Raw genomic sequence first — 17,865 nt, 5'->3', positions numbered from 1 at the left:
TAAGTCCTGTGTTGAGTCTGGATTCAGTGTAACTTAAAAAAAAAAAACAAACAACTACAACAACTAGTTTCCAAACTTCAGTGAAAATATTAAGTTTTCCATTGAGTAAGGAGATTGTTTTTCTCCCTGAAGCTTTTTTCTTAAAATCATTAGTGGATGTCTAAGCTATCTATTGCTGTTTTAATTTTCTGATGTTATTTGCAGGTTTTGATTCTGCAATTTGAGTAAACATGTTCAGCGTGGTTTAAGCAGTTCATCAGATTTCATGTAACAGAAAGGGATGACTTATTAGATATTTCTGAAGTGGCTACTCATTTAAAAGTCTGGATTAATTCATTAGCCAAGAGAAATCAGCAAGAGGGTGGACCATACTTACTCAGATATCTCTGAAATGTGTTTATGGCATCATCGATCCTCGGAAGACAGTAGCTCAGGCTTGGGGTGACCATTAATTTTCAAATATCTAAGATAAAAAGAAGGGAAAGAATACCAAATTAGAGTCATTGTAATAGGTAAGGAAACATCCCCGTTGCACATTAGATTCATTTGTTATTAAGTCTCCTGCAGAAAGTCTATCAGAACTAATAAGAAAGTCTATCAGAAATTAATCTCTGCAAGTTAGAAGACATGATATTGATAACTTGGGACAACTGATACAACCACTTCTGCAGCACTTCACTGGCAGCAGCAAAGACTCTTTGAATTTTAAGTTTAAAAAATTCTGTACCTAGCCTCCATCCACAAATGGTAAAATTAAACTCAATTTTCAGGTACTCAGCTAATTCTCTCTGCAAACATGCATTGATTACATGTTCATCTGCAAACATGTATTGATTAACTTAACATATAATACTATTTTTATTAATGAGTGAAAAGAAGTCCCACAAAGAGGATAAGGATGCAAGACTGGATTTATAATGTATAGAAGCAACTAGGTCATAGTCCTCTTCACTGACTGCTTTGTGAGACAGCTGTTAGACCAGCTGTTGCTCCACTCTTCTGCAGAAACACCTCATTCACTGTTCAAGACTGAAATCTTGTCATGTACCAACACTCAACTCACGTTGCCTCCTTGCTCCACTACTTTCTGCCACTGGCTAATTGCAGTGTTGCTAATAGTTGTTGTTACTTCCTCTCTCAGGTGTATGTGCAGCATGGAAATTTAACACATTCCTCTTGCATACATGAGGCTTACAGAGGTTCTTCTGTCTCTTAGTCCACAGGAGACTTCTTTCCACTTTTGGAGATTCTTAAAGTCTCCTACTCCTTCTCTAGTCTGTAACTTCTGTACTGCAAAGCTGGAACCTACTTCATCTTTTTAGGGTGATCATGCACACTAGGCATGCTTGGGCATCCCTAGCTACTCTAGACATACCATCACAATTACAAGCCTTCCTCACATCATTATATGCTTTCTTTGGCAAAATTGTCTCCCAAATGTAATCACACATTATTAATATATGTATTTCACACTTGCAGTTTCTCTCTCTTCCCTAGAGGTCAAAAAGTGCTTCTCTTTATGTACTCCCTCTCTCCAGAACTCTGGAGGTCTGGAGGTGAGGGAGAGAGAAATTTTTTGCTTTAGTTCTCAGTCACTGTGGTTAAATTGCTCTGCAAACACAGCCTGCATTCTGATGTGTTCAGAATCCAGATAACTTTCATAGAATGGATTTCATGAATATGAGTACAAATGAGCTAACAACTGCAATGTTTTTGTATCATAAATATTAATATCCTAGTTTTAAGGAAGCTGAGCATCCAGAGGATGACTTGAACTGATCTGATGAGAATTGTGGTTCTCCACACTTTTGATCAAGTTGCAGTATTCTAGTGGGCTCCTAGCTTTGTTTTTTACTATAGCTATACTTTATGCTGAGAGGCACATTAATAATGCCTAACTTTCATTTGGGAAGATGCCATAACCATGTCTACCGTGACCAATAAATACTCATGTACATTCCTATTCATTTTGCTTACAGGGGCCTTCAAGCCAACCTGTTTTGATCTTGTGCCATTTATTTAGAAAAGCTTCAGAGCTGAAATTCACATCAAAGAGAAAGGAACTGTCTTCAAGGCTTCTGTTTGAACAGTGACTTGTAACACATCATAGGACGCTATCCACAAGGAATGTTCTTTTTGGTTTTTTTTGTTTTTTTTTTTTTTGATTAAAACTTTGCATCTTTTTTCTTGCTTTAGAGAAACTTTACAGAGTGGAGAGCGGCAAAGGAGTGAAGCCTTTCCGACCAGACCTTGCCTTAGAAACAGCGGGAGAAAGAGAGATGGAAGTAAGCTAATAATTAACTAAGCCATTTTCTGGGTGAAGGATAGAAGTCCTGGCCAAACTAGTGCTCATGATCATGGGAGGATGAAAGCTATGCACATTTTATGCCAAATGCATTAACCTCATGGGAAGAAACAGTATTCTACAGTTGTTACCAGTGAAACAAAACACAACTCGTGAACATTTTTTCATCCTTCTTTAGTGTGTTCTGTACAGCATCACTTTAGTTTTCTCCTAGTGATGGTTTAACAGCTAATACATGTGTTAAAATTAGATCCCTTATGAATTTGCACATTTCATTAGGTTGGTTATCGTGGAAAAAAAAGCAAATGTGTCAGACAATGTTCCCACCTCTCTTTCTGGAATTCCCTAAAAACTACATTGAGTTTGGATGAGTAAAAGAAGGCCTTAAAATAAAAAGGGAACATGTATTTATTTAGTTTAGCACAGTCTTAGGGCTATGATCAGCTAGCTATATGATAAGGAGAGTGTTATACTGCTATACCATAAGGAGAGTGTTATATTGATATATGAAACATTACTTATCATCATATTGTGAGGCTTGTGTAACTGTGTGTGGGAAAACAGCAGTCTGACCTGCATATGAAAGGATTCAGGATGGATTAGCTTTCTGATATACTCACAAATACATTGTGTTGCAATAATTCAGGGAAGAACTATCATTATCTTTTGAAAGTGCTCTCAAATAGTAGTACTGCTTACTTATCTTTATATTACAGTGGTGTGTCTTTTGAAATCTGGTATTATTCCAGAGTGCTAGACTGATATATGGACTTTAAATAATGCATGAGGATCACAAGGGATAATATCTCATGGAAACTGGTGGCAGTACAACACATTTCACAGAGGACTCATCTCACCTACCTTTAGACATCTAAGAGCTGTTAATCTCAATCTGACCTAGTCACCATAGGTCCCTTTTACATTTGATAGAGAGAACACTCATCCAGATGACTACTTGGATCTGTTGTATATTTTTAGTCCAAGATGCCTTTCTCTCTACTGATTACAAATATTACCTAGGTTGACTATGGTATTCATAGGCATCTAGCTTTTAAACATCAAATTTATGAGTGGGATTTGCCTCAAGTAGCTTTAGAAGTCTCCAGTGCACATATCTCTATTTGATCTGTTTACTCCATAGTCTCTGAAAAGAAATGGATACTTACATAGTGCCACTCTTCTGACCTCTTCTGGATAGGTTTAATATGGGATGAATCACATCTCAAATGTACCTCTTTCCATAGGTTATATTGCCCCTAAGGCTTCTTGCTCAGGTGCAGATGCAGACATCAACATACTCAGTAGATGAAACCCATAATTTTTGGCTGAATCACCAGTTTCAGAAAAATCCCAAACTCAGGGTATTGGAGATATAATTACCACAGCATTTACCTCCGTGTCAGTAGCCATACCTGCCATGAGTTGCAAGACAGGATCTAGTTATTTGCCTTTCATTTATGTATTGAAATTTCAAGTGAAGAGCATGTCACTAGACACTACAGAGTTAAGTTTAAGATGCCTGCATAAGTTTAAGATGTCCTACTCATAGATTCATAACAGTTAGTCATACATTTCAATATGTTGCTAGTCAAGAGTAACTGGAAATTCCCTAATGATCTAGTGCTGTTTAGCACCATTATCCTTGTATACCCACTACTCAGTTGGACTTCCTTAAATTTTTGTTTGAAGGTATATACACTGGTCAAGAGCTGCTGGGAAGAAGATCCAGAGAAAAGACCTGACTTTAAGAAAATTGAGAGTATTCTGGCTAAAATATTCAGGTGAGCATCAGAGGCTCCATTTTTCAAGATGCTCCAAACTCCTTCTGGGCGTTAGAAAGCTTGTACTTTTAAGTGTGTAAGCTGATGTGAATATGGTTCAATCAGTAGAAAAAATGAGTGTCTTCACTTAGACTTACTCCTTGCCAGAAAATTAGGGGAACACGTGCATATGCATATGTACATATGTGTACATGTGCATCTATGCATGTATTAGCTGAGTGAGGGTGAGATGATCGCCATACCTCAAATTGGTACATTGTGAAAGTTGCAAGCTGGATAATTAGAGATTCAAGACATTCAAGTAATTCACCCCCTGTCTCTAGTCAAGAGTTGCATAGTGAGTCATGTTGTCCAAGTTTCGGGAAACGAAGGCACATAAATGTTTGGATGATGATTAGAAAGTTTGGATGAGCTGGGTTGTGCCATAAATGAGTTCAGATGGTCCCAAATTAAGCTGACTAAAAGTGTTGGGTTGTACCTCATTAGAAGAGTTAATTACAGAGTTTTGTAGGTATAAAGTTGTGGGATAATAAGGGCTATACCTGAATAAACACTATGAAGTTATACAGACCTTTCACCTGGCCACTGTTGCCTTGTTCCTAAGAGTTTAGCCTGAATTGATTATTTAGATGTCCAAACAGTGAACTTCTAATCACTTCTCTTGGGAAATTACTCCTCAGTTTTTAAAGTTCTCTGTATTAACCAACACTAACAGTAATCACACTGTGTCATTTTACATGGGGAGAACAAGGAGTCCACCTCATGAAGGGTCATGCATGATAGTGTGTCCCTGACATAAAGACTTATCTAAAGTAAGAGTGGCTTTAAAGTCCAGTTAGACAGAGCACTAATCTGAATCTTCCAGCCTGGCTCCATCTAATTTCAGACTACTCAGACAAACAGGAGTTATGACTAGCTCATGTTACCCTACCTCTGTTTCCAGTTTGAGCTTAAGTTTATGGCTGGAGTCTGCAAAATCTCGTGAGCAACACTAACTTATGGGCTGCTAATTGTTCCATTGAATTATTTTGTCTTTTACAGACTTACCCCAAAATTGTCTTAATTCTTCTGGCTAAAGTCCCCATTTAAATATTACATGCAGTTTTCTACCCATCTTCTTTAGCTTCCTCTTGGGGATCTGAACTTGCTAGTTACTTTTTACAAATGAATGTTCATGTATTACCCAGGATAACCTGGACTTGACAATATTAGCAGGGTGAAGTGATTTGAAGGCGCTTTAAGAATTAGCAGCAGTGACAAGCATGGACCACAGACTTTTGATTCATAAACATAAGCTCTCCAAGCAAGAAAAAGAATGATGTGCTTTAAGCACTTTGCATTCTGACTACATGGAAGTTAAACACTGGAGTTTTCTACTGGTCATTTCTTGCCTGCTTCAACAATATACTTCCATCATCCCTTCTTGTTGGCTCCTGTGCATTTCTGTTATTTCCAGTAACTACCATGGCCAGACCAATGAAAGCTACATGGATACCCTGATCCGGCGTCTACAGATGTATTCCCGGAACCTGGAGCACCTCGTGGAGGAGAGGACAGAGCTATACAAAGCAGAGCGAGACAGAGCGGACAGGCTTAATTTCATGTTACTTCCAAGGTTAGTATTGGCCAGCAGGATTTTCACTGGCATTTTATTTAAATATATCACCTGATTCTTGGAGAGTGAAGGTTAGGATTAATATTAATCTTATATTTCTTCAATTTAGAGAATGAAATGCTACTGTCTAATCTGTCCTAATCTGTCCTAATTCTTCCCACTTTACAGACAAAATGCCAAATTCAGGAGTTGCCATCAATTCTCACAGTACCTCTTCTGTCTCTCTGTACTGCTCATTTGAGGACAGTGTGTAGCTACAGGAAAAACATGACTTTCTTTGCTTGGACAGAATCACAGGCTTTCTATAGACTTTGCTTCCTGGTCTGATTTTCCATATAGGTCATTGGAGCATAGTTTGGCAACCTCCCTGCCTGAGGCTCCAATTCCATTCGGCATGTGCTTAGAGTTAAAAAGATTTACTGATTTGATGCCTTAATTAAAATAAAAAAAAAAAAAAAAAAAAAAAAGGAAAGAAAAAAAGTAGGATCTTAGATAAACTTGATCTGATGTACAATTACAGTGTAATGATCAAAGCCAAGGAAGAAAAACATCTCAGTTAGGAAGCCAGTGTAAAGTATCTTTGGTCATCCATAAAATGTATTTGCCTAGAAAAGGATGAAACTATGGTGAGGACATCTTTATTCACTTCTTCTTAGTGTTAATAGTGTCAGATATGTTTTGCTAACATTTTATCACAACAGATGAACGCTTTCATGTTTGTGTGTACCACCCTAACCCATAAAATTACATGTCCTACTTGAATGTTAGAAACACTGAAGAAGTTTTTTTTTTTTTTTTTTTTTTTTGAGTAAGAATGACTAAATGAGTCCTTCTCATTTTATCAGTGTATTGATCTGTTCAACAACTTCGCAGTATTTTGAAATATTGAAAACTTAATTTTACATAATTATTGTAAATTCATCATTGTAAGCATGGTATAGGACAAGTATTATTGATATTGTAATATTGGTAATCCCAGTAATTTTGGTATAGCATACATTAAGAATACTAAAACTATCATGGTACTTCATTGCTTGTTTCAAGGGTATTTATCTTGTGAGGGTATTGATTTTGTGACTCATCTGAAAAGACAGAGTCTGTTCAATCCAGTTTTGGGGAAAATTTGAAATGATTTGTCTGTGCAAGCTGAGAGACAAGGAACCCGTTTCCTTCCACTCTTTGTTGTTCTCACCACTCTATTACAATCTTTATTGTATGTGAAATACAGCATTGTGCAATACCTATATTTTATGGGTCTCTTTCAGTTATTGTCTTTTAATATCTCAGTAGGAACAAGTATTCTCCTGGAGTTAGAAATGCAAGAAAATACAAGTCCCTCTGAACAGATATTGACTGTCATGGTATTGAATTTTTGTTCCATAAAATTATCAGACTATGATATCTCATCTGAAATCGGGATGAGTTGATGTAATTATCAGGTTGCAATTACTTCTGCATTGGGGAAACGGAAAAAAAGATGTCTGTTCTTACTTACTGGGAACAAAAGTGCAGGTGGAATGTGGGGCTACAAGTCTGCAGTTTCTGAATTTCAGTTTTAAACACAACTTCCTAATTTCTGAACTTAGCCAAGAAGCTCAGTTGCTTGTGTCTCAGTTTCCTCATTGCTATGATCTTAGCACATTTGGATTTTGTAATTAACTAATATTAGTAAGTGCTTTGAGGTCCCTGGCTGAAAGTCATTATGGACATCTAAAATGCTATTACAGTAGAAGTTTTCAGCATGCTATTTGATGTTTCCTACCCAGAAAGCTATGATGTGGTTGAGTTGCGTGAGAAAATACCTTTAATGTTAAACACAGAGTATTCATCTGTCTTCCTGCATTCTCTATTTCCACAGGCCAGTAGTAAAATCTTTGAAGGAGACTGGTCTGGTAGAGCCAGAGCTATTTGAAGAAGTCACTATCTACTTCAGTGACATTGTTGGCTTCACCACACTCTGCAAATACAGCACCCCTATGGAGGTGGTAGATATGCTGAATGATATCTACAAGAACTTTGACCACATTCTTGACCATCATGATGTTTACAAGGTGATTAGCTCCTCACTTTTGCTCAGTTAACAACCAGAGGACAGAGAAATCAAACAGGCCAAGATTACCAATTTCAGTATGCTTGTGTGCCAGATTACATGTATAGCAAACTTTATATACCAGCTGGTCACAAATTCCTTAATTTAAATGCTGTGTACAGTTATAAGCATTCATATACCAAAAAGGTGTCAGCTACCTTAAATTAAACAATTCTGCTGGCTAAGGAAGACATGTTTAATCATGAACAAGAGGATCTGATAAAAACTTTCTGCTCTCAACTAAATATGCGTTTTGCTATGTCTGCAGGTTGTGACTTCTAATTGTGTTTTCACAGGTAGAGACCATTGGTGATGCTTACATGGTGGTGAGTGGTTTACCAAAGAGAAATGGCAACCGTCATGCAGTTGACATCTCCATGATGGCTCTGGACATCCTTAGCTTCATGGGATCCTTTGAGCTGCGACATCTGCCTGGTCTGCCTGTTTGGATTCGCATTGGAATTCACTCTGGTACACAGTGGTGCTAGCTCAACAATGACAACATAGTCTCCTTGCTTTTGAACTTAATAGAATAGACATCTATGGAAGTTGTGGTAGCACATCATAAGCAACTGCTCTCCTTGTGAAGAATCAGGTTGAAAATAATGTTCCCGGGGGGAAGAGTAAAAAAAGTAAATAAGCCGCTAGTTTGCTCCCCTATAGTGCAATAGCCCATATCCATTCATAGTTTAAATCAGTAGCTAGGAAAAGCAACTGCCATTGTTCCTGGTTTGATTAAGTCAATTGTAAGCCTTTGAAGATTGTTCCTCCCTGACCAAAGCGGAGATCAGACATGGCCAGATATGCTTGTCTGGCCACAAAACACAGGCCTGTGTCTTATGATTTTGGAGACAGAACTTCTGACTGAGTCCATGTGGAAATCTGTGTTTTAATTAATCTGTAATTTTTTTTTCTTTTTTTTTTTTTTTTTTTTCCTCAAAGGGGAACTGCAGATAGCTCAACAAGCCCAAGGATTTGGGGAAAATTTATCTTTTCATTTTTGCTTCTTTCAACAATAACGTGAACACCAGCTGCCAGGGGAGCAACATATGAATGAAAGCAACTGGGGCACTAGGATACCCCTTGAGGCACCAATATGAATCCCCTCCATAATAATGCTTTTTCTCTTTTCCTCTTGCTTCCAAAACTGACAGTATCTGTATTTTTTCCTGCACAGAAATTGTGTTTAACTACAATTAATACTGTGCAGCATCCTCCTCCTTATGTTCTTATTGGATTCTGCAAGCTGAATACAGCTAGGCTGGGTTTGAAGAGGAATGGGAGATGGTCAGATACTTTAGTGGTAGGAAGCACTGCCATCAGTGAGGAACACATTGCTCCAGCAGTGCTTTGCAAAAGGGAGAGACATCTTTCAAGTAAATAGCATCTTGACCAACCTTTTTTTATTCTCTGCATCCCACTCCTAGGTCCATGTGCAGCTGGTGTGGTAGGAATAAAAATGCCTCGTTACTGCTTGTTTGGAGATACTGTGAACACAGCTTCACGGATGGAATCCACTGGCTTGCGTAAGGATTTAGGTTTATCTGTTGGGTAACAGGACCAAAGGCTATTGGTTAGTTTGTGACTGAAGTGTCTGTTTTCAGCTCAGAACAATTTGTTATCAGCTCACAGATGTTTTAAAGATGAAGCCCTATTTGTTCTGATTACCAATTGTTTCACTGTCCTGTTGAGCAATGAAGAATTGTTCCTTGTTCCTGTTCCAGCCCTGGTAACAGGGAGTACATAGGCTGTTTTTTGCTGTCTAAGTTCCTCTGGAAGATATGCTACTGATGTATTTAGGATTTAATTTTACTGTATGAATTTTGGATTTTAGTTCAACCTCGAATTGTATTACAGCTTTGTTGTGTAAATACGCCAACTGCATATATTAAGTTGAAGCAACTACTTCTTCAACTATGTCATTAGGGAACTGTGCCAAGAGCCGGTTTGTCTTCCTTCTGCCCAGTGTCTTCAGAAGCTATTCCCTTTATAGGATACCTTTCAATTATTCTTTTTCCCTTTTGGTATCTAAACACTAGAAACACATTTTCAGGTTGAACTTTCACTGTCTATTTAATTTTTAGCTTTAAGGATACATGTAAGTGGTTCCACAGTTGCCATCCTGAAAAGAACAGACTGCCGATTCAAGTATGAAATGAGAGGAGAAACATACTTGAAGGTAACCTTTACCATATGCATGCAGAGAGAAGAGGAACACTATAAAAGTATTATATAGCTGAGAGTACCCTGCTACTTAACAGCTGGGAAAACAAGGATTACAGATCAATTGGTATCATAATCTCTAGTTGTTGAAGACACTTCTGTAGAGACAATGCAAGCAATGAAGAGCTGCCCAACTTGTAAATAAAGTAATGTAAAGGTGTGGAGAATAAATGAAACATACTATTTATATCAGAGAATTATAGAGTGATAGTAATAGTGAATCAGTCTGGTGGAAAAGAAGCTGAATCTATAGCTAATTTGCTCTTGCTCTGATATCTGACTGCCTACCTATCTATTTATTTCAGTCTGTGTAACCAGGCAGATATGTGTACTTGGGAGCTAATGGCAGGTAGCACAGCTCATCTCTCCCATGGTTTCAGGTCATGGAACAGGGTGCATGGAGTGCAGCTGCATCTCACCCGTTATTCTTCTTCCTACGTCTGATTTTTAATCCTTTGCTGTGAGCATCATTTACTGAAAACAAGCAAAGGCAAACACAACAGTGTGCAATACAGAATTATTTAAGTAAAAGAACTACAGGAAATTGCAGTCTAATCCCTAAATTGTGCTTTCTCTTCTTTGTCATACCTGTTTAGGGCAGAGGAACTGAGAATACCTACTGGTTGACGGGTACCGAGGACAAGGAATATAATCTCCCAACACCTCCTTCTGTGTAAGATGGTCCTTACATATGACAAGGGAAAAGAAATTCCCAGCCTTTGCACTTTAGGCTTAACTGTTCTTCCCTGGCACTTGTTGCTTTTTGTTTTTAATAACACTCAGCTAGCCTTCAGTAGTTAGAAGGCTTAACATTATATGTTAATGGATGAATCCATTGCAGAGATAAAATTTTCTGCCCATTTATTCCTATTTATTTCCTACCTAAGGGAAAAGAGATGGCTAAGAGAAAGATAAAGGTTTGCTCAAGACATTTGCAAAACAGAAACAATCAAAATTTTAATATACTACAGAATCTCGTGAACTTTTTTTTTTTTTAATTGCAAAATACAAGTGTTTGTCTCTGGGCTAAGCAGGAAACAGTCATGCCTATTTCTATGGTACATCTCTTTTGTAATCTCAGGACTTTCCTGAATTAAAATGATCAGTTGAGACTATCAGAATGATTGAATTGGCAGTTCTGGAATTCAACTGCTGAAAAAAATACCTCTTAAGCAGGATCACTGCACTCAGTAATGTTTTTGTTTTCACTTCCTCATATAGGCTGTGACTCACAAAATTGCCCCTTAAAATTCTCATATGTAGAGTATTAAAGTAAAAGCCAGGCACACTGCAGAAATTTATGAAAACGTGGCAACTCTGTTACTGAAGACCACCTGAAACTGAACAGTGGCAGTACTGGTACCAGTAATGGTGTTGAAAAATAGCATCTACTTTGATTGAGAGTGAATCTAATTTATGTTTTTCTTTTCATGCAAAGACAGTAATCTATACTATCTGGATTTTCATTGACACTGATACACTTTAAGATAATGACACTGCCACAAATCTCCTCTGCAAAGACAGTAACCCATACTATCTGGAAAAATTACATGTAATTCCTGAGTTATATTCCCAAATCCAAAACCTGGATTCTGCCTACACATTGTATCAGTCGTGTGTGATAACACGAAGATAAAAGTGGGATAGAAATGTTTGAAAAACATTTGAGATCTGAGGATCACTAAAAACATGCAAATCAGTGACTCTTTTTTTCATCCCATTGCTTTCAGGGAGAACCAGCAGCGGTTAAAAGATGACTTAGCTGAGATGATAACCAATATTCTTAAGAAAAGAGAAACGGAAGGGTTCAAGACACGGCCAATCTCACGGGTAGCAAGCTACCGAACAGGTACCCTGGAATACCTTCAACTGGCCAGCACAGAGAATTCTATGACATATATTTAAAACTGGACATGTAGTATGACTCAAAAAGCTGCAGCAACTCTCTTGAGTACTTCATGTAAAGGCTGGAGGCTTATATTCTCAGTTTATATTCTCAGCTGGAGGGGAAAGAAAATACCTTTTCAGGCATACTTTCTACCACTCAAAGGTGATAGTACATCTAGCAGTACGTCAAACCTCTCTTCACTGTGATGTCCAAATTGTCAGATGACTCAAGAAGGACACATACAGTCTGATTTGAGAGAAATGAAAATACTTACACAAGTCCTGAAGATGGTTTATTGTTCTGGTTTGTGTTTTAAATGTGATAGCCTGTTCAATAATCCACTTATGAAAATATTCATAGCCAAGTCTTAATTTGTCATGATTTTTAAATGTTGTATTTAATTTGTCATTTTTATTTGAAGAAAGATTTGCTGTAATATATTTGAAAATAACATTAAACATATCATGTCTAAGTCCTGGATATTTGCCTTTTTGCTTCTTCTGTAGTTTTCCCCCGGGTCTTCCATATTTTGTTTAACTGAGTTGTCTTTGCTCAGGAGATAGCATTTGTATTATTCACCTTGGAAGATAACTCCAGAATTTGTATGGTTTCTAAAATTTATCTGAATGTCTTGGGCCTACAAAATGAAACGAGAAATCTTGCAAAAACAGACTCTTTCATATCTTCCCTCCACTTCTGCTTCTGCCCTCAAACCAGAAGTGCAACAGAAATGAAGAAAATAAACTTATCTGTATTTTTTAAACCTCAGAAACTTTCAATTCAACTTTTGGATGAAATTTCATGACCAGACAGAACTCACATTTTACTGAGATGACTCACTCATTAACTCACACCATGGCATTTATATTAATAATCAGATTTAAAAAGCAACTAAAGAACAGCAGACACTAAAAAAAAAAAAAAAAAGAAAAGAAAACCAGCATTCACACGAATAAATAACAACTAGTGAGCAAAAGTTTTGCAGAATGCTTTTGTGTACTGGTAGCTTTCAAAGCAGAGTTACTTCTTTCACAGTTGTCAAGCACTGGTCAATATTCAAACCATAAACTTTGCTGCGTAATTTGTTATTCAAATTCATTCTTCTATGGTTTTGAACATCATGTTTGTCCAAGTAAACAATCTTAAAATAGTCAAAAAAGAGCAAGCTAGTTGTCTGCGTTTTTTCTTTGTTGACTTAAATTGACTTTGAGCAAACACACACACAAAATTAAAACACTCCAAAAATAAAACCCAACAAAACAACGTAAGTGTACATACACAGGTTATAAAATTCAACCACGTTATGCTGTAGGGCTCGTAATATTGCCTGATGAATGTAAATTCCAGAAATAGCAGGAGAATGAAATAGCAGACAGCATGTAACCAACAGCTACAGGTTTCAGATTTTATGTAAGCAATCTTAAACTTGGACTGGCACTAATAACATACCATTACTGCTCCTGTCTGTGTCCTAATGGAAGCATTCATTGGGATGAGGATAGAAAAAATGACTGGTATTCTAAAACTGATACGTACTGAAAAGAGTATCAGTACAGTAGCAAAGCATGAAGTCAGCACGTCTGCTATTTCCTGGCCCAAGCTGCCACTCAACAAGCTTCGTCTCCATGTCTGCATTCTTTGGTGTGACTGCTGCTCTGCAGTGATACTTGGCACCACTAGACTATTCTGGTTTCTGCATCTGATACACTCAGCAAACATAGTTATAATGGCAGTGACAAGTGTTGGACCCTCTGAGCCTGAGGAAGCCCACTCCTACTACATTAAGCAGAGTTGCTTTGTTCTTTGAAATGACTGAAGTCTGTTTTTAAAGAGGAGTTGTATGGGTTTCATCCTTGACATTCCCAAGATAAAAATTATTCAGCAAATGGCTGCTGACACTACAACAATAAATTTTGACAGTCGTTAGTTTTCAGCAGCCCTTCTTTCCTCTATGCTTCAAATTATAAATTTCATATAATTCCTCGAAGATAAATAATAACTTTAACACTGAGTTGATCGACCAATTTTCTGACACGGTTCTTTTCTACTTGCTTCTGTCCCTGTACATTTCTGTTACCCATAAATCACAACAAAATCATTTTTACTACCCTCTTTAAATTGCACCTGGTTTCTGGTTTGAATCTGTCTTATATTCAATGTCTTATTATTGCATCTTGATATTAAACGTTAGATCAAAGTGCCCTCTTCATTAGAAATCTGTCACCAAAGTCCCTGTCATTCTTTTTTTTTTTTTTTTTTTTTTTTAAGCAGTGAAACGTTATATCAAAAAATCTTGCCTGAGATGTAATTTTGCTCTCCAAGTGGAAAGGATTTTGCCTGCATCATCACCTGCTCATTTGAACTTACCTCACAAATCAATCAATAAATAATCAATCTGTGAGTCCCTGGGCTGGGAGCAGTTGGAAGTGTATTTTTCAAAATACACATCAAGAGTTTTGCAGCTTTGGTCAGACTCCCCTCTTGTCTCCATTTCATTTTTCCCATACATCCGTACACACCTCTTGTTTTAGCATTGTATATTTGTGCTTTTTATCCTAGTTCACATGTGCCGCCAGTTTCCAGCGCTGTTTACCTCTTGTACACAGAGAACTTTTGAAAAAAAAATCTTTTATTTTTCCTGTTGTAATCCTACCCAAGGAATTCAGTTTCATCCTTTTCTCTTACTGAAAAGTGCCCCTGAACAGTGATGGGTATAGAATGGTTCCTGCAGCCGATGGTGTTGTACTGCTCTCGTCCAGGGCTTGAGGCCAAGAGTTGCTATTTGGCCCAAACTGCTGGGCATGCGACCTCTCTAATTTGAGGCTATTACAGGCCACCAGTATCAAATTTTAACTATCTTAAACAATTACCAGAATACAAAGTCCTAAAAGTGGCTCTTTTATGACAGCGGTAGAGTAACACTGGGGAAGTTTCCAGAAACAATCTGAGCCAGTGGGGCAGGGAAGGACCACAAGGGAAGTGAGCGGTCCATGGCCGTCAAACCAAGGATTCGGATCCTTCCTCTGCTCAGAAACACGCAGCGGTTTGGCCCACGAAGGCGAGAAGTTGCTTCTCCTCTTCGTCAAGTGTGTGGTTTGACGAACACCGCCTCACTCCCGGGGCCTCACCGGAGCAAACCCCGGAGGTTAAGCCGTCGGGGCGAGCCCGGTGCCCCTCGAGGCCGGTGTGTGCCTCGGCCCTCACCGAACCTAACCTCCGGGGCCTGAAACACAGACAGGGAGGTTGGGCGGGGGGCAGGCGGCCGACCCGGCCCCAACGGCCCCCGCAGCCCCCAAGCCACCGCGGCGAGACCTTGGCCGGGAAGCGCGGTGCCGGGCGCGACCCCACGGCACAGCCCGGAGCCGCAAGGGGCGACCGGCTCGGGGTCAGCCCTCGCCCCCGCAGGGCCACCCCCAGCACGGGGCGCCGGGGCGGGCGCCGGAGGAGGCGGGGGCAGCGTCGGGACCTGCCCTGGGCGAGGGAACTTCTTAAAGTCCCGCCGCCGCCTCCCGGTGCCCAGAGGAGACGCGGGGCGGTGGCGGCATGGCCCGGCTCGGCGGCGGCGTGTGCTGCTGCTGCTGGGGGCTCGTCCTCCTGTGGGCGGCCGCGGGGGGCCGAGCAGGTGAGGCGGGGAGACGGCGGGGCTGCTCCGGGCCCTGGAGGTGCCGGGCAGCCGGGGGGGAGCTGTCCCTTCAGCGGAGCTCGGCCCGGGGCTGTGCCGTGGCTCCGGAGGGGGCAGCGCGGCGAGAAACGGGGGAACCGCCGGGCTCCGCGCCCCGCCTCGGGCTCCTCCCGGGCTGGCTCCGGGAGTGAGGGACCCCCGCATACACACTCTGTGACCCCTTAGAAAAAGGTGCGAGGCGGCTGCGGGGGGTCGTCGCCCCTTGGGAGAGCAGGAGCTGAGCCCCCGCAGCCCGCGGAGGGGCCCTGCGGGCCGGGAAGGGGGCTGCAGGCGACGGGCAGGGGCTGCTGGAGCACGGCCAGCCCCTGCCGGCCGGGGCAGGCGTGCCGGCGGCACCTCCTAGGTGTCAGGCTTCCTCACGTGGGCTCCCAAAACCTCGTCCCGGAGTGGGCGAGGGAAGTTAAAGTGAGCTCGACGGATGGGAGAGAGCCTCGGGCTGGCAGCCGTGCTCCGCGGCGGTGCGGGATGCTCGCACGGGAGCCGCTTGGGATGTGGCTGGTGCTGGTTGGGGCTGCCGGCAGTTTGTTTTGTTAGTTTCAGAACTCGTACCTACGCGTGAGCTGGTGTTTTCCAACCAGAGAGACTTGTGCTACCACTACAGTAATTAATTTGCCAGGGTCTGGTTAAGGTTTAAAAATCTGACATTGTTTTCTATGGTAGAAACACCACTTCCATGCTATTTTTATGCTCTCCGGTCTTTAAAATCATATACATATATAATATATATACTAAGCCAAAGTTATAAGGCTGCAATTAAACTTCTTAATCCAATGACTGAAACTTTCACAACAATTCTGAGCTTCCTTGGAATGCCATACTCTTTCTGCCTCCTGATCTTTGAGCTTTATTCTTGTAAATCCTATCAGTCCAGAGCCAAATTTTGATGCAGACAGAGTTTGGTAAATGGCACAATGGCACATGTTGCTGATCTTTATAGTCTTCCATAGAATCTTGGCTTCTTGCTTAAAAATGGAGTTTCTGCCTGGGTTTTGAGAAACACTCTGGCTATGGACACATGCTGTGGTACGTAACTGTGCTAGAAAAGAAGTGGCAGGGATGTATGAAGATTTTTGGTTTTTCTAATTTCAAAGTGCATTTAATGGGTTACCCAGCACCTGGAAGGATAGGGAAAAGGATTGCTAAAGGAGGGAATTTAAGAAATGCTGAACAAGTGTGGAGTATATGAAAGCAAAGCTGCCTGTGGGGGATCAGTAAAGGTTGGCGACAGCAGCGTTCAGAGCACAATGCCCAACGGAGAATTCTGGATACCGCTGGTATTGATTGCAAGGGTAGGGTTGTTGGGGAGCAAATCTCAGCAGTGGCATATCTCTCTGCTTTTAATGAATTCTGCAGCTCTTAAGGGCTGGATTCACTGCTTGTCTTCTAGGAAATTCCTAGTTAGCTTAATAATTGCCACAGAACAAGGTAAAATTAGGTAGCAGCTGGTTTAACACATCCAAAGTATTACAAGCACCTCATTTTGTGGGCAATTCTATCTCGTCTTGGAGACCTGCTTTTCAAACCTTACTTGAATTGGCAAAAACTTTAATTACTGCATTAGCAGGACTGAAGGAAGGGTCAACTATGAAGCGTGCAAAGGAATTAAAAGGAAACGTAGGATATGAAGTAGTTTCAGCTAATACTTGACTGATTCCTCACACCATTGATGTACAGGTAGAAGACTATGAAGTAGTAAATTGAAATGCCTTTAGGCTACTTAATAGAATAAATTTGGCCTTCAGCATTGAACTATCAGTCTCTTTCTCCTCCCACCTTCATTCATTGTTCTTTAGTATTTTGAACTCCTTGAAGAGATTCTTCATTATACAGTTTGGAAACTGTGTTTCTGGGGAATATTCTCTGGTAAAAATTACTTCAGGGACTAAGTTCACTGAAGCTACTTGTGAAAGTATTGTTTTTGTTTCCTCTGTGCATGATGCACACTGGAGACCTACAGTTCTTTTGGCAAGCTTTCTGTATCAGCTGGGTTTTACCATTAAGTATACTCGTGAACACGAAAGTCATACAAGATTCAAACTCGTAAATCATCTCAGTCCACTTATTTGAATATTGCTTCTCTCTCTCATGTAAGCACAAATCAGGGGATTAGGCTTCAAATAATGATAGGTCTGTTGGAGACAAATTGAAAAATTACTTAAATTTGAAAAGAATGAGGAAATAGGATGAATTAAGGTTAGTAGAATAGAAAATGCAAATAGCTTTGTATTCAAGCAGAACAAGAAAGCATTTAGTTATTTAATTGAAAATTACTGGGTTTCACG

The 17,865-nt window shown here is 40.1% G+C and overlaps 2 protein-coding genes across 3 annotated transcripts in view; both read left to right on the top strand.

The window, feature by feature from the left end:
* Positions 1-12,381, top strand: part of GUCY2C (guanylate cyclase 2C) — a 44,453-nt gene extending 32,072 nt beyond the window's left edge. For both annotated transcript variants that reach the window (XM_084534595.1, XM_084534594.1), the window contains exons 19-27: positions 2,197-2,285; positions 3,995-4,086; positions 5,543-5,701; positions 7,560-7,752; positions 8,087-8,261; positions 9,218-9,316; positions 9,875-9,969; positions 10,610-10,686; positions 11,744-12,381. In XM_084534595.1, the coding sequence (XP_084390721.1) occupies positions 2,197-2,285; positions 3,995-4,086; positions 5,543-5,701; positions 7,560-7,752; positions 8,087-8,261; positions 9,218-9,316; positions 9,875-9,969; positions 10,610-10,686; positions 11,744-11,918 (1,154 nt within the window). In that variant the 3' untranslated portion in view covers positions 11,919-12,381. The remainder of the gene's footprint in view (positions 1-2,196; positions 2,286-3,994; positions 4,087-5,542; positions 5,702-7,559; positions 7,753-8,086; positions 8,262-9,217; positions 9,317-9,874; positions 9,970-10,609; positions 10,687-11,743) is intronic.
* Positions 12,382-15,361: 2,980 nt separating this feature from the next.
* The window catches only part of PLBD1 (phospholipase B domain containing 1), a 38,041-nt gene continuing 35,537 nt past the window's right edge, over positions 15,362-17,865 (top strand). Inside the window, exon 1 of the mRNA XM_084534552.1 lies at positions 15,362-15,523. Coding sequence (XP_084390678.1) covers positions 15,445-15,523 — 79 coding nt within the window. The 5' untranslated portion in view covers positions 15,362-15,444. The remainder of the gene's footprint in view (positions 15,524-17,865) is intronic.

This window comes from Aythya ferina, assembly GCF_964211825.1.
Source record: "Aythya ferina genome assembly, chromosome: 1".
NCBI lineage: Eukaryota > Metazoa > Chordata > Aves > Anseriformes > Anatidae > Aythya > Aythya ferina.
Note: the sequence above shows the minus strand (reverse complement) of the source record. Positions and strands in the feature narration are given on the sequence as shown.